At 43.5% G+C, this 16077-nt stretch overlaps 1 protein-coding gene across 2 annotated transcripts in view; it reads right to left on the bottom strand.

The window, feature by feature from the left end:
• Window positions 1–16077, bottom strand: part of CACNA1D (calcium voltage-gated channel subunit alpha1 D) — a 1031608-nt gene that overhangs the window by 655904 nt on the left and 359627 nt on the right. For both annotated transcript variants that reach the window (XM_085624624.1, XM_085624625.1), the window contains exons 13-14: window positions 10265–10490; window positions 9947–10154 (exon numbers count right to left, since the gene is read on the bottom strand). In XM_085624624.1, coding sequence (XP_085480750.1) covers window positions 9947–10154; window positions 10265–10490 — 434 coding nt within the window. The remainder of the gene's footprint in view (window positions 1–9946; window positions 10155–10264; window positions 10491–16077) is intronic.

Raw genomic sequence — 16077 nt, 5'->3', positions numbered from 1 at the left:
ATCGTACACTTAGTAAAGATATGATTTTGTTACTGAAAAAAGGTTTGGGATTTTGTCCGTCCTCACAGGGGGATTTGTGCAATGTCAGAATTGATTTATTCAAGTTTGTTAGACTCTTAAAATTGAAAAAATATTTTGATATGAATCCCACACCCAATAAAGATTCTTCTTCACAACTGGGCAACCCTTTGTCTGGTCTGACTACAATTAAGGATATTCAAGACACCATGATGCTACTGTCAATTACTGAAATGGAAGAAGATCCTATTACAATAGGTAAAGTCCTAGCGGATTTGGATATTACGCCTGATCTCTCAATATCTAGTGGCCTAAAGGTTAAGTCTAGATGGTCTCCGAATTTGACTAGCAGCAATAATATTGAGATTTTTTACACCTTGGTTCTCAAAGACATTGATAAAATGATCAAGAAGTCAACAGTATCTGGTAGATATCGTCAAGATAATCTAACAGCACGAGAAAGACAAGCTCTCAGATCTTTAGTTGAGGATTCCGATATAATTGTGAGAAAAGCAGACAAAGGGGGTAACCTTGTTGTTATGAATTTAAATGATTATGAACAAGAGATCTTTTCCCAATTGAATAATGAACAATGTTATCAGAAAATATCATATAATCCTATTTTCTCTCTAACGACTCATATTAATGGTTTACTTAAACTATGGCATGACAATCATCTTTTGGATCAAGATGAATACTTATATTTGAAGGTCGATCGTCCCCGCTACCCCTGTCTATACACCTTGCCTAAGATTCATAAGGACCTCCCGTTTCCACCCGGGAGGCCCATAGTGTCAGGTATAGGGGGACCTACTGAGCATTTGTCTCAATTCGTGGACTTATTTTTGCAGCCTTTGGTAATTAACCTACCATCCTATATCAAAGATACTAGACATATCTTAAGTATATTGAGTGACATAACTTGGGAAACAGGTATGACTTTGGTGACGCTGGACGTGGTTTCGCTCTATACGAGCATACCTAATCATTTGGGCTTACGGGCTGTTCAACATTTTTTGTCAAATAGACCAGCGAATCTTTGGGAGCATACCCAGATGCTTCTTACTATGACTAAGACGATTCTTGATAATAACTATTTTCTTTTTAAACAAGAATGGTTTAAACAAATCCAAGGTGTGGCCATGGGTTCGAAATTTTCGCCAGCATTTGCTAACCTATATATGGGTTGGTTTGAAGAAAAAGTTATTTGGGGTGCCTCAGGTAGCAAATGGCAGGAATATATTTTATTTTGGGGGCGATACATTGACGACTGCCTTATGATTTGGACTGGTACATCATCAATGCTACAGGAATTTATTGATCACTTAAATAGTAATGATTTGAATATTCAGTTCACTTCCTGTTCAAGTGTATCACACATGGTATTTCTTGATGTTGAATTGTACATTAAAGGCAGTCAAATTCATAGCAAAATGTATCGCAAACCGACGTCTTGTAATTCTATTCTACATGCCAATAGTGCACACCCTCGGCATCAAATTAAAGCAATACCATTTGGGGAAATGATGAGAGCTCGTCGCAATTGTAGTGAAGAGTCGGAGTTTTTTAAGTGCATCGATGATATGGGCAAAAGATTTTCCCTACGTGGTTACTCAAACAGTGACATTAATTCCGCAAAACGTAGAATTCTCAGTACAAAACGCCATTCTACACTAAAACTTAGTGTGGTGACTGACCCACAAACCATGCCAATACGTATGGTGACAGACTATACATCTTTGAGCACAGATTTACGTAAAAGTCTAAATAGACATTGGCATATCTTGAAAGCCGACAGGAATTTACAGGGGCACATATCTGACAGACCATCAATTACTTTTCGGAGAGGCAGAACCCTTGGTTCGATTCTGAGCCCTAGCTACCCCTTATTGAAAAAAGAAGAGACATGGCTAGATACACTGAGCAAAGGTTTTTTTAAATGTGGACATTGCGGCATGTGTAGACATGCCCAAGACAAAACCCTACGTTTTCAGGATAAAGACGGTCATGTGTATAGTATTATGTCTAATATAACTTGCAGTACTAAATATGTAGTTTATGTTATTGTTTGTAAATGTGACAGAATTTACATAGACAGTACTATCAGAACTTTAAAGGAACGTGTGAGCGAACATATGAGAGCTATAAAAAACTGTGATATGAGATATCCCATAGCACAACATGTTTATGATTGTAAGGCACAAGATCTAATTAAATCCTTTCGATTTTACGGCATTGAACATGTGAAACTTGATCCACGTGGTGGCAACAGAGAGCTGAGATTGCGTAGATGTGAGGCACGATGGATCATGCGCATGAAGGTTGTTGAGTCGGGTCTCAATTATGACCAGGAGTTACAATATTTTTTGGGCGATTGATATGTAGTATATTTTTTTGGCTCATCCTGAAATTAGGAGTGTCTGTATACGCCATGAGTTATCAATTGTCCAAAGTATGGTCATTGACTGGGTATGCTAAGTAATTCATGATTACCGTTACAAATTTTCATTTGTTATGTTATTGAATGCTATATATTGGTTAATTCGGCCTAGAATTTTCTGTACTTAATATTTTACACACGCAGTCACATATGGGCTAGGTATATAAATTACAATATAGGACGACTATTATTAGCCTGCTACTTGGCTAATCGGTTCCATATTATTTACAGTATCCAAATTCCATTTAATATAAATATAAATAAGTCTTTTCGGTTCTTTAAAATTGAATATTTAAATCGTAGATTTAACGTCTTAAATAATAATATATCTTTTACAATGTTTTCGGTTGAGGTGCCTGAATATTGGCATGAATTCATTCTTTTTCACTTCTGATTCAAAAGTTATGTATATATTACTTTATGTTAGAACACATGTTTAAATATGGCGCTTTTACTATTTTTTTGAAACCTATTCTATTTCACTAACCCCCTTAACCTTACTACTCGGTGAGGATACAGCGGATCCTATTGTAATCTAATTTTATTTTCTATATTGCCTTTGATCATTAATTTCTACGTTCAGTGAGGCTTTATTTTCAATTTAAAGACTACCATTTCGGTGCTTGTATGGCGTTTCAATACGATATTATGTGGTGTTTGCTATTCCAACATGGCGCCACCTCTTTATTTTGGGTTAAGTCACCTTTTTTATTACTAACGTTGGTTACTTTGCTAGCGGAAGTGGCCGACGGTGTTGCCGCTTTCCTGTACTCGGGACTGCTGTAGCCGACTGATCTGGTGAGTTTTTGACACGCTGCTAGTATCCTCCATCATGGGCTTCGTTTTTCGAGACAGGGAGAATTGCTTACTCTTAATATTTTATTTTAGTGAGCGGACAGTGAACTTGTTCTGGATACGATATTTGGGCAATTGAACATTAACGATATCCGCATTGAAAACATTACTTTGGGTAAGTGAGATAGAAATTGGTTTTGTAGTCTAAGATTGAAATATAATCTTGCATTTCTGGTGTGATTGAACTCAAATCCATCATTATTTTAGGTACTTATTTTGGGCACGTTTACTCGGATGGCCACCATATGATTGGGCAGTCTTTATTTGGCAATTGAAAATAGGATCTATTTCCAGTTTTAACAGGTATTACCGCATTGAATATCAGGCTTCATGTTTTTTCAGGATCAATCGTGCCTCATATGTGACGCAATTTGACTAAAACAAGTCATTTATATTTCTGTAGGTTTACAGTTTACCAGATATATTGAGGTACAGACTACTTTTATTTTATTTTCCTCATGTGTTTAGTAGACACTGACTCACGTGGGTTGGGGAGTAGTCTTCTAGAGATATTTTCACTATTATATTGTGTGCTTTTTTATGTTATGTTGCTTTAGATTCATGCTTTACACTGTTATTATTTGCCAACATCGCTTTATATTTTGCCTGTCTTTTTGAACCGTTTGTCTCTTTACTTTGAGTTGCAGTTATTGTATGTTGCAATTTTCTGTGCTTTTGTCTGTTGCCATTCTTTCTATACATATGTTATTTGTGTTACTTCCAGCCCTGAGGAAGTCGTATGGGTTAATTCCCTCTAAACGACGAAACGCGTTGGGAGTGGAAGAACTTCGCTAATAAATTAAGAAGAATAGAAGCTGTGTGCTGCATCTGACTCTTTTGCAATTATGCATTTACTTTATTAGCGTGTGCATCAACTCCTTTTTTGTATCTTTATCAATCTTGTATTGAGCTTCGTGGGTTTTGGGTGTTGTTCCCACTGTTGCTGGCACCGCTGTGAATTTGTTTTTCATGCGTTTGATTTTGTGCAATTTTGTTGTTAGCACCATTTGCCTTACACACCCTGTGATTAGTTTCTACTATTGCACTTACTGGAGTGGTAATAGTAAATTTTACCCGCCCGCTATCCTACGCAGAAAATATTGAATATTTTTAATAAATATTACGTTAATATATATGTATTAATTTTTTTTTTACTTACATTAATTATTTATTAATTTTAATGTTATTTAAGTATTTTTAAGTATGTGTCAGTTAATTATATGTATCATTTCATTAATTTTACATTACTTTTAAAACATTTAAAAAATTCGATATTTTGACTAACTATATTATTTACAACGATATTTTGGATTCTATATTTTTGTATTTTCCTGTTTGGAGATAGGGAGTCGATATTTTGGTATTCTATATTTTGGCATCGATATTTTTGTAAGTCTATATTTTTGTAGTCGATATTATGTCAGTGATCCCCAGGGAAGACATGGCTTGGCAGTTCGGGCTGGACTGTTCCCATGAGGCACAGGGTCAAGACTGATTTGCATATGGCCATGTCTAAACTGGGGTGGCGTAGTGGGCAAAAGAACGATGGATTTAACCCAGATCTTTTGACTGGGGAGAATGTCTGCATTGTCAGCATTCCGTCCATCATTTGTTTGTTGTAACGCGTTAATTCCTTTGAAAGCCTACAAATTTGGAAGGTTAACAGGGTTTATTGAACAGCAGTGCTGACTATGTAATTTTAAGAAGGAAAGCCTCGCACACATAATATGAAAAATCTAAGATGTTTCTGGTTGAAACCCCTGTTCCGGGAATTGGGCATAAGGCAATGTAACACAGCTATCTTCGCATGTCTTAGTAGTGTTAGCCCGCAGTTATCGGCTTGTTGTGTAAAATTCCTAATCCTAAAGAAGCTCAAAAGCTACTGATTTCAGCACCATCGAGCTCTTAATCGTTAGCGTTATTAAGACTTTTTACTTGTTTGTCTTTTATATGGGATCCTTTGAACTTGTCTACTCTCTATATTTACTTTTTTATTAATCTACTTATTTATAGAGGGTTTGACTAATGCTGCCCTCTTGGGATTAAGTTTTATAAAAGTACACAGAGATTGTTGGTGTGTTGGGTCGTTTTGTTCCCAGTACTAGCACCTGGCGTAGTGCATATTTCTGTTATTCGGGGGACAGTTCACACTTCTTACAATGTCAGAGATGTTTGTATTCTTTATAAATGTCTTCTTTAGTGTATGATTAGCATTGCACATTGCACTTTATAGAAATTGGCGCCTTATAGATTGGTGTACTGCTATAGTTATCAAATGAGCAGGCTATGTATTTTATCTTGATTGTGGTTCTTATATTGTGATTGTTTTTAATAACTTGAAACAATAAAAAAATGTTACCCCTCTTAGTAGGTGCAGCACCACAATGGTGCTTTAAAGACAAGGTCACTAAATCCGAATATTAGCTTTATATATATATAATTCTGCAGGGACAGGAGCAGGGACAAACAGTTAATTCTATTTACTTCTAACAACTACTGTGAATTGTTTTTAAAATCGCCGATTCTGTTGATCCCTCGCCACTCAGCTGATTGCTTGCTGACGTGGACAAGGTCTTCCAGCTGCCGCGACGTGATTGGCCTGTTGCCAGGACACGCCCACTAGCGAAGCCACGCCCCCTTTAATCCCTCCCCTCCTCCGCCACATAGCATGAGCCCCCACCGGAAGCGCAGCGGACGAGCGCAGCGGGCGCGACGAGTGCGCGCCGAAGGCGCGCCTAAGGCAAGCCCGTCTGCGCCCGTCCGCGCACGACCGGGCCTAGGGCCAGACTATATGCCTGTCCCAGCCGCCTTTAAGGTAAGCTATTCCCGCAGAGAGCTCCTCAGCCTTAGACCCACTAAAAACAGCTCATGTCTGGCACTACACGACCCCACTGTCCCTTTTCGCCGCTGTGACAAATGCAAACCAGGCAACCTCTCTCTTCCAAAACCCCCCGCCCCTCCCCCTGTCCTTAAAATCTCGACCCTTAACTGCAGATCACTTCCCAAACATGCCCTGCTTATCAACCATCTTATTGTCGACCTTAAATTGGACATACTTTTCCTCACAGAAACCTGGATTACGGAGCACTCCAACGCTGACGTCGTCCTAGCTCTCCCCCCGGGCTTCCTCATCATGTCTCAACCCCGTCCCCTAGGTAGAGGAGGTGGATTAGCCATTATCCACAGGGACCACTTTATCTGTCGATCCAAAGACTGCGCGATCCAAGACTCAGAGAGCTGCCTCTTCACGATTCAGCTGTCTTCGACGAACTCCCTGTCAGGCCTTCTAGTGTATCAGCCGCCCGGCCACTTTGGCCCCTTCACAGCCGCCCTCCTGGAAACCGTTTCCTCCGCGGCACACCTGTCACCTAACTTCCTTATAACAGGCGACCTTAACATCCATCTCGAGGATCCCCTTGACACTGGGGCAACCGACTTTATCGACGACCTAGCGGCCTTGGGTCTGCTTCTCGCCAACTCTGAACCAACTCACACGAAAGGGCACCTTCTCGACCCGGTGTTTTCCAACATCCCTTCCCTCCTTTTCATCAACTCCCAACCCCTCCCGTGGACGGACCACTTTCTAGTCACGACCCATCTCCCTGGAGCTTTCAAAAAGCCTCAAAAACCCCCCACCTTCACCAGAGATAGAGCGTGGGCCAGACTCTCGGTGGAGGATTGGTCCACAGCCCTGGACGCTTCGACTCCCAGTCTTTCTGAGGACCCCTCCACCGCCGACTCCCAAGTCAGAGACTGGATATCCTCCACTCTCGATAATTTTATCCCCATAAAAAATCGGGAGATCAAAAACAGGATAAAAGGCCAGGCCCCCTGGTATACTCCTGACCTCAGGGATCTACGCAAAGAGTGCAAAAAGGCCGAGAGGCAGTGGAGAAAGGACTGGCTCCACAGTAACAAAGACCTCTACAATAGTGCAGTTAGACGCTACAAATCAGCTCTCAAACTTGCTAAGGCAGGATTCTATGACAACAGAATACAAAACGCCACCAATTCCACAAAAGAAGCGTACCTGATTGTCAAAGAACTCCTCAACATTCCATCAGCACCTACCGTTTCCCATGCCCCCCCAGACAGAAGTAATGACTTTGCCTCCTTCTTCGACTCTAAAATCTCGCGAATATTGGACTCTCTCCCCAGTATCACCCCCCACATCTCCACTGATACTGAGGTCTGTATCAACAGCCCGCGGCTGTCCTCCTTTAGAGCAACCTCCCTCATTGAGGTCTCCGCCACGTTAGCCAAAATGAAAAGCGGCTCCCCTCTTGACCCAGCCCCGGCCAGACTATTAAAAGCTGCCGTCCCCAGCATAGCTTCCACCATCAGGGATCTCATTAACATCTCCTTGCGCCAAGGCACAGTGCCGCCCAATTGGAAAAATGCGGTTGTCAAAGCCCTGCTAAAGAAACCCCATCTGAATCCTGACGATATGTCTAACTATAGACCCATATCACTCCTTCCCTGCATCAGCAAGATGGCGGAGAAACTAGTTAATTCCCAACTCTCCCAATTCCTTGAGACCAACAAAATCCTGCGCCCATCTCAAACTGGCTTTAGGCCCGGCCAGGGCACGGACACAGCCCTCCTCTCCGTCATTGAGGAATCAAGGCGCATTCTGGATTCAGGAGGATCAGTGGCAGTGATCCTCCTGGACCTCAGTGCCGCCTTTGACACGGTGGATCACCGTGTCCTTCTACATCGCCTGGCCAGGGCAGGAATTGTGGGCTCAGCACACGCCTGGATTAACTCCTTCCTATCAGGCCGTTCATTTCAGGTGTGGGACGGCAACTCTCGCTCAGACCCCCTTCCACTCACATGTGGAGTCCCGCAGGGGTCCTCGCTTAGTCCCACCCTGTTTAATGTCTACATGGCCCCTCTGGAAGACGTCGTGACCCCCTATGGGATCAAAATTGTCAACTACGCTGACGACACCCAACTTGTCGTCTCCCTCTCCCAGCTGGACAAACACCCAGACAGCCTGCGGAACTGCCTCCAAGACATCTATTCCTGGATGTGCGAATCTTCCCTAAAATTGAACGGTTCTAAAACCGAAATTATGCTCCTGGGCAACAAATGGTCATCAATCCCCGCCTCGGTGTGGCCGGACACCTTTGGTGAGATACCCACTCCAAAGTCAGAAGTCAAAACGCTAGGCGTTTGGCTGGAACCTAGCCTCACCATGAAGACCCAGGCAACCAAGACCGCTGGATCATGCTTTGGTCTTCTGCGGTCAACCCGTAAAATTCTCCCTCTCCTTCCTCCTATATCCAGGAAACTGCTGGTTCAAGGGCTCATCCTAGCCAGACTCGACTACAGCAACGCCGTCTACCTCGGTGCACCGGAGTCTACCTTAGCCAAACTCCAACGGGCACAAAACGCTGCGGCACGGGTTATAATGGACCTCCCCCCCAGAGCCTCTGCCAAATCAGCCCTCAAGGCCCTGCACTGGCTCCCTGTCCGCCAACGAGTTGAGTTTAAGGCAATGTGCACCAGTCACAAACTCATCAATGGTGCCGGCCCTGCCGCCCTGAAAGACCTTGTCGCCCCCTACAAAGCCCCTAGGGCACTGCGCTCGGACGACGAGCATTTGGCCATCGTCCCTAAATTTAAGAAGGTTCGGACCGGTGGCCGTCGCTTTTCGGTCAAAGCCTCCTCAGGCTGGAACGCACTGCCTCGCCATTTGCGTCTGGAACCCTGCCACGCTCTCTTCCGGAAAAAACTAAAAACTTTCCTATTCCCCAAATAATCATCCGGTCCTTCCTCCTCTTGGGTTATCATAGCTATATAGCGCGGGGATGCCTCCGGGTCACCAGGCGCTTTATAAATTTATAAATAAATAAAATAAATAAATAAATTTAAAATCTCCTTATATCTTCTAAAGACCTAGCATTAATGAAAAGGAGCCAAACCTAACAAACTTTAGAAACACCAACACAGCTGGTGTTAGTTGCCAATCTTTTTGGTTTTGTCAATACTTTTGGTTACTTTGTCATTATGTTTGTAAAACATTATTGTTGAGGGAGCTGCCGGGCCCTTCCCATTATATAAGAAAAAGCTAAAAGTAAAAACAAATGTGGGGTCTAAAACTAAATACAGTAGTGTTTGTCACTGAAGGGGATTACTTTTTGTCCAGGTGTGCTTGTGAAAGAGCTGAATGCCGTCACTCACACTGATGTTAGCCAACGGCTGTAGTGGGTTTACCCACTACCCCATGATGTATGCTGTAGTGTGCGGAAGAAAAATGTGAATTAAACAACAACGGATCAACTGATGAAGAGAGCTGGCTGAATGTCCCTATGGGTAAATACAATATATATATATAGTTTTAGAAACATCAAAAGCATTTGGCTAACAACATACCTAAACAAGGTTCTTGTTTTTACCTGTGCATCCGTGTTTTGTCCAAATCGGGCTTCTAAAGTGGATGAATATTGGTTTAATCCTTCTATTTCAGAAACAACAGTACATACGTGAGCAGTCATCCACTGTGCTTCCACTAGTGGAAGGGAAAGGCCGTGTAGTATTGACCTATTACCCCAAATTACGTCACAAAATCATACAAAAATTGTGCCAGGCATGTGTGGTACCAAATTAAAAATGCAGTTAAATACTTACCTGGAAAACAGTTAAAAGAGACTGAGGGAAGTTATCGAAGGTGCTCCGCTTTGTTTGTGTTTCGTCAAAATTAAATTTGCCCCCAAACAACTGCATGCCAAGCAGTGAGAAGATGATGATGAAGAGGAAGAGCAAAAGCAACAAGGAAGCAATGGATTTCATTGAGTTGAGCAATGACGCCACCAAGTTGCTCAGGGATGCCCAGTGCCTGAAATTGCAAATGTGCTACATTTACAAAACACATCTGAAGTAATGGCAGCTGTTATGACGTGTTCAATCGTTTAGTAGATAAAAAAAGAACATATCTTTTTTGCTTACCGTGTTACTTTAAAAATACGTAATAGTCGGACACATCGGAACACAGAAATCCCCAAAGGTGACATAATTTCCAGCTCTACCAATATGGTTTCAGTGATGCCTCCGCAGACCACAAAACAATCAAAACGATTGAAGAGAGATACAAAATAGGCTTGGAGACCAAGGCTGTACATTTTCACCAGCATTTCACAGGTGAAGCACCCCAAGAGGACTTTGTTTGCAATATCTGCAACAGGAAAGATAAACATTTACCGTCGTTGACATCTAACCAAGTATCTTTGGTTTACTACATTATCATGTATCAAATTTGCATAAACAACCATTACAAATATCTATGCCAAATTTGCGTCCTTTTCTTTCAACATCCTGAAGATTCTAAAGGTACCAGGGGTTTGTGGGTTCCTCTGGAGGGGACTGAGGAATTAGGCAAAATACAGCAAAATGTGTGATTTTGGGGGAAAAATGGGATAAAAGTGCTGCATAAGAAAGCATCTGGTTTCTTCCCTGTTAAAGCTATCAACAAAGGGTTTGTGGTGCTAATATCACCATCTTCCCAGCTTTTTGTCAGAAAACCACATTTTCTGCACAGTTTTGGAATTTTACTGGGACATAGCCTATTTTTCCTATTTTTTGTGCTTTCAACCTCCTTCCCGTTAGTGGTAGAAACGGGTACGAAACCAATACTTGATCCCAGACAGCTATACATTTCTGAAAAGTAGACAACATTCTGAAATCAGCAAGGGGTCATTTGTGTAGATCCTTCAAGGTTTTCCTATGGAAAGTAACAGTTAAAATGAAAGAATATTGAAATTTAGTTGAAAAAAACAGCCATTTGTGCCTACGTTTTCACCTGTAACTTCTTCTAACTATGGTAAATTTTTGAAAGCTATATACCGGTACATCCGAGGGAGCCTTATGGTTGCAGGGATCATATGAGGCTTGTAGGTTCACAAAGAACCCGAGGTACTCAGAGCCATTAACTGAGTTGCACCTTGTAATGTTTTTTCACTGTGCACTGGTATGAAGTAATTCACTTGGTAAGATATAAAGAGTGAAAAATCGGTATCAAGGAAACCTAGGAATTTCTGAAATTAGAACAGTATATGGAGTTTAAAAGCAGTGGTTATTTGTGCATCTCTGAATCTGTGGGTACCCATATTAGCATGCGAATAAGAGGGTATTGTTCAAAATGACTTCTTTTTTACACAATGTCTTACATTTGGAAGGCAGAAATGGATAGAAAGACAAATAGTAATAACACTTGTTCTACTATTCTGTATTTCCCTAAGTCTCCCGATAAAAATGTTACCTCACTTATGTGGGTTTTTCCAATAAAAACTGATCAAGGGAATGCAGTATGGGGGTACTTGTGTGGCTCTCACCAGGTTCTGTTACCCAGAATCCCTAGAAAACCTCAAAAACACATTTTCCTCACATTTCTGTGGTGGAAAGTTCTGGAATCTGCCGAGAGCCACAAACTTCCACCCACCCAGCGTTCACCCACATCTGCCAATAAAAATGGTACCTCACTTGTGTGGGTAGTCTCAGTGCCCACATCAGGAAACAGCCCAAAACAAAACAGGGCAACATCACATTTTTCCAGTGAAAACAAACCCTTTTTTTGCAATATGCATAGCTGTGCATTTTGGTCCCTAGCTCAGCCGGCTAGAGAGAAACCTAGTAAACTGCACATGTTTTAAAACTAGACACCCAGAGGAATCCAGGATGGGGTGACTTGTATGGCTCTCACCAGGTTCTGTTACCCAGAATCCCTTGCAAACCTCAAACTTTGTAAAATAAAACAGCATTGCCTCACATTTCTGTGATGGAAAGTTCTGGAATCTGCAGGGAGCCACAAACTGGCACCCACTCAGCATTTCCCCATATCTGCCAATAAAAATGATACCTCACTTGTGTGGGTAGGACTAGTGCCCGCGACAGGAAACAGCTAAAAAAGCTACGTGGACACATCACATTTTTCCAGTGAAATCTGACTCTTTTTTGCAATGCGTCTAGCTGTGGAGTTTGGGTCCTAGCTCAGCCGGCACCTAGGGAAACCTAGCAAACCTGTACGTTTTTGAAAACTAGACACGCAGCGGAATCCAGGATGGGGGGACTTGTGCGGCTCTCACCAGGTTCTTTTACCCAGAATCCCTTGAAAATCTCAAACTTTGTCAAAAAAACCCACATTTTTCTCACATCTCTGTGATGAAAAGTTTTGGTATCTGCGGGGAACCACAAACTGGCACCCACCCACCATTCCCCCCTGTATGGCGATAGAAATGGTACCTCACTTGTGTGGGTAGGCCTAGTGCCTGCAACAGGAAATGGCCCAAAGCTTCTTGTGGAGACATCAAAATTATTTATCACTAAACAATCTAGTTTTGCTAAGGAGTCACCCATGTTTTTGGCCTCGGGCTCGATGGCCATCTAGGAAAACCTACCAAATCCAGTAATTTCTGAAAACTAGACACCCGGGGGAGTCCACACAAGTGAGGTATCATTCTACTCGGAAGGCCATGGGGAACACTGATTCTACAACTTTCCTACTCAGAACTATGAGGAAAATTTAATTTATTTAGCTAAAATTGAGGTTTGCAGGTAGATGGCAGCTGAGACAGGGACCAAAAACGCAGGTGCATCCCTTGCAAAACCAGATTGTTTTGTCATAGATAGGGGGCACCTGCGTTTTTGGTCCAGGGCTCGGCGGCTATCTAGGGAAACCTACCAAACCCAGACATTTCTGAAAACTAGACATCCAGGGGAGTCTGGGGATGTGTGGCTTGTGTGAATCCCCCAACGTTTTCTTACCCAAAACCCACTGCAAATCTCAAATTTAGCTAAAATGTCACATTTTCCACACATTTTTGTGTGGGAAGGTTGTGAGATCACCACGCTGGCAATAATTTCCTACCACCCAGCGTTCCCTTCAGTGTCTCGATAAAAATGATACCTCACTCGTGTGCGTGCCCAAAGCAGTGTCAGCCTAAGAATGTATGGAAAAAACCTGCTCTCTACACCCAATTTGGTTCCCCCTCAGTTTTTAATTTTTATATCAAATTCTGTTTATTGGATTTTAGTTTGAGAGTGGTACAGAAGTGCAATACATATGCAACAGCTGTCAAAGGCAAGCCAAGAGTTACAGATCTCACATGTAGGTTACAGCATGTTCATGAGGTCTATGGCATAGAAAGGTTATGAATCAATACAATCAAATCTTGTTGCATGAAGTATTCCGCAGTTGTACGTCCCTTCACCCCCGAAGAGAGTAACAAGAATTGAAACTTAACATACCTAACAAACCAACAAATCAGTGATGTCATGGTGCAAAGGATAATGTAGTGGTCATGGGAGTTGGGCTACCGAGCCCCTACTTAGGCAGCTGAGGAACTGCTCGCTATCGGCTGTGCTTCTTAAATAAGGAACAGGTTGAGAGCTCTGAGCCGTGGGGCGCAAGCCGTCAGTGCAAGCTCCTCCAACAGATAGCTCACCAGTGGGGACGTTATGTAATGAAAACCTTTTCTAGTGTCGTCTACTATGTCGGTCATGAGTTCCAGTGCCAACGCCCTCCAAAGCCTTGCATGCCATTGCGTTAAGGATGGTGCCTCTTGTTTTTTCCACGCTGCAGCTACTTCCATTTTAGCAGCCCCCAGGTATAACCACATAACAGACTTATCGCTCTATGTTTGGCGATTCAAGATTGGGTCTCTCGCCCCCAGCAAGGTGTGTTCCAGGGATAGCCGGATTGGGTAGCCTAGAATGAGTTTAATTTGGGACAAGATCTCTTTCCAAAAGGGCTGTACGGAGGGACAGTACCTCCAGATATGTAGAAAGTCGCCCAACAAGCCACAACCCCGCCAGCACCTATCCGAAGTGTTGGGGAAGATCTTGTGAAGTTTCTGAGGGTATAGGTACCAATCATACATGACCTTGTAGTGCGCCTCCCTCAGATACATCGAGCGATTACATTTCACTATATCACTACTTAGGTGCTCCCATTGTTTGTCTACTAGGGGGGCGTTCAAGAGTGCATCCCAAAAACGTTTATAACGCGGGGTCGCTCTGGGACTCAATGCTTGTATGAGGGCATACAGATAGGAAATGCATCCCTTGGAGGTGGACCCCGACTGGGCAAACTTCTCTATGGGGAGCATCTACCTAGTGGTGGCCAGCCGCACCAGGGGGTGTTGTACCCAATGTTTAAGCTGCAAATAATGGTATTCCTCCTGAGCAGTCAGAGCAAATTGTTTCCTGCATTCTTGGAAAGAGAGAAGCTCGCCTTTGTCAAATAAATGAGAGATCATGTGAGATCCTCCCTCCCTCCAGGCCTCAAAGGGACCCTCGTGAAGCGCAGGGAGGGAGGCAGCATTGAAATGTATGGGGGTGTAGCGGGATAGAAATGTCGTCAGCTGCAATCTCTTCGTAAGAACATCCCAAACCCGTAGTGTGGTGGATGTGGGTGTGCTGATGTAGGCGTTGAGTGGTCTGTCATGCTTTGGCTTCCATAGCAGGTCCCAAATGGTGCAACCAGTTATCTGTCTGTCTATATGAAGCCAGTGCTTCTCAGTTTTACATTTTATAAGTTTTTAGATTCTCTGCTTTGGGCACCCATACAAGTGAGGTATCATGTTTTCAGGAGACTGAGGGAAACGCTGGGTGGTGGGAAATTTGTGCCAGCCCAGTGATCTGAAAAATGTCCACACCGAATTGTGAGGAAATTGTAAATTTTTAGCAAACTTTGAGGTTTGCAGGGTATTCTGGGTAATAAAAGGCCGGAGGGTCCACGCAAGTCACACCGCCAGCCAAGCGCCATCCATGCATACCACCAGCCAAGCACCATCCATGCATACAACCAGCCAAGCACACAGCCAGCCAAGCACCATCCAAGCACATCGCCAGCCAAGCGACTGTCCACACACACACCGCCAGACATGTGCCATCCACACAGACTGCTAGCCTAGCAACAGTCCCCGCACACTGCCAGCCAAGCGCTAGTCCACATACACTGTTAGCTAGGCACAAGTCCACACACACCACCAGTAAAATGCAGGTTCACACACAGCCTGCCTAACGCCAGTAAACACAGTCAGCCGAACTACAGTTCACACACACACACAGAAACTTTTGCTAGTGTCTAGTGGTTTTCTGCCCGCCTTGGGAGGAGGTGTGTCTAAGTATATCGCTGGTCTGCCCCAAGTAGCCAAATGTGCTTACAAAAAAAGGGGAGCAACCCTTAACGCCCATAAACATATCTCTGGTGCCAAGCGGGCTTTCGGCCCCCCGGGGACAGATCGAGGGCTATTACCCCCATCTGCACCCCAGAGGGGGCAGAACGATTGTGTCAACTTTTGGGAGGGGTGGGGGCATTATAATGCCCATTTAGGGCAGCCCCCACCCTTACGTTTTCTCAAAAAAAGAGAAACCTTGGTGTCTTGTGTTGTAGATGGGGGCTTGTGGGCAGGCCCCACCCCTCTTTTATCACAGAAAGAAATTCATCCCTGGTGGCCAGTGGCCTTTCTGCCCCCGGGAGGGGCAGGTCAGGGGCTATTGCCCCCATCTGCACCCCAGGGGGGCAGAAAGACTATGCCAATTTTCGGGAGGGGTTGGGCATTATAATTCTCATTTAGGAGAGCCCCCACCCCTATGTTTTCACAAAAAAGAATCCCTGGTGTCCAGGGGGCTTCCTAACCTCCATCTGCTTCACGGGGGCAAAAAGACTGCCCCTTTTGTGTTGGGGGTGGGGGCATTGGTATAGCCCCCACCACTTTTATAAAAGAAAAAAAAATCCCTGGTGCCTAGTGGGCTTTCTGCCC

The sequence above is a fragment of the Triturus cristatus genome, chromosome 9 (assembly GCF_964204655.1).
Source record: "Triturus cristatus chromosome 9, aTriCri1.1, whole genome shotgun sequence".
In the NCBI taxonomy this organism is placed as follows: Eukaryota; Metazoa; Chordata; class Amphibia; order Caudata; family Salamandridae; genus Triturus; species Triturus cristatus.
The sequence above is the reverse complement of the archived record's forward strand: the minus strand, read 5'-3'. Positions and strand labels throughout refer to the sequence as shown.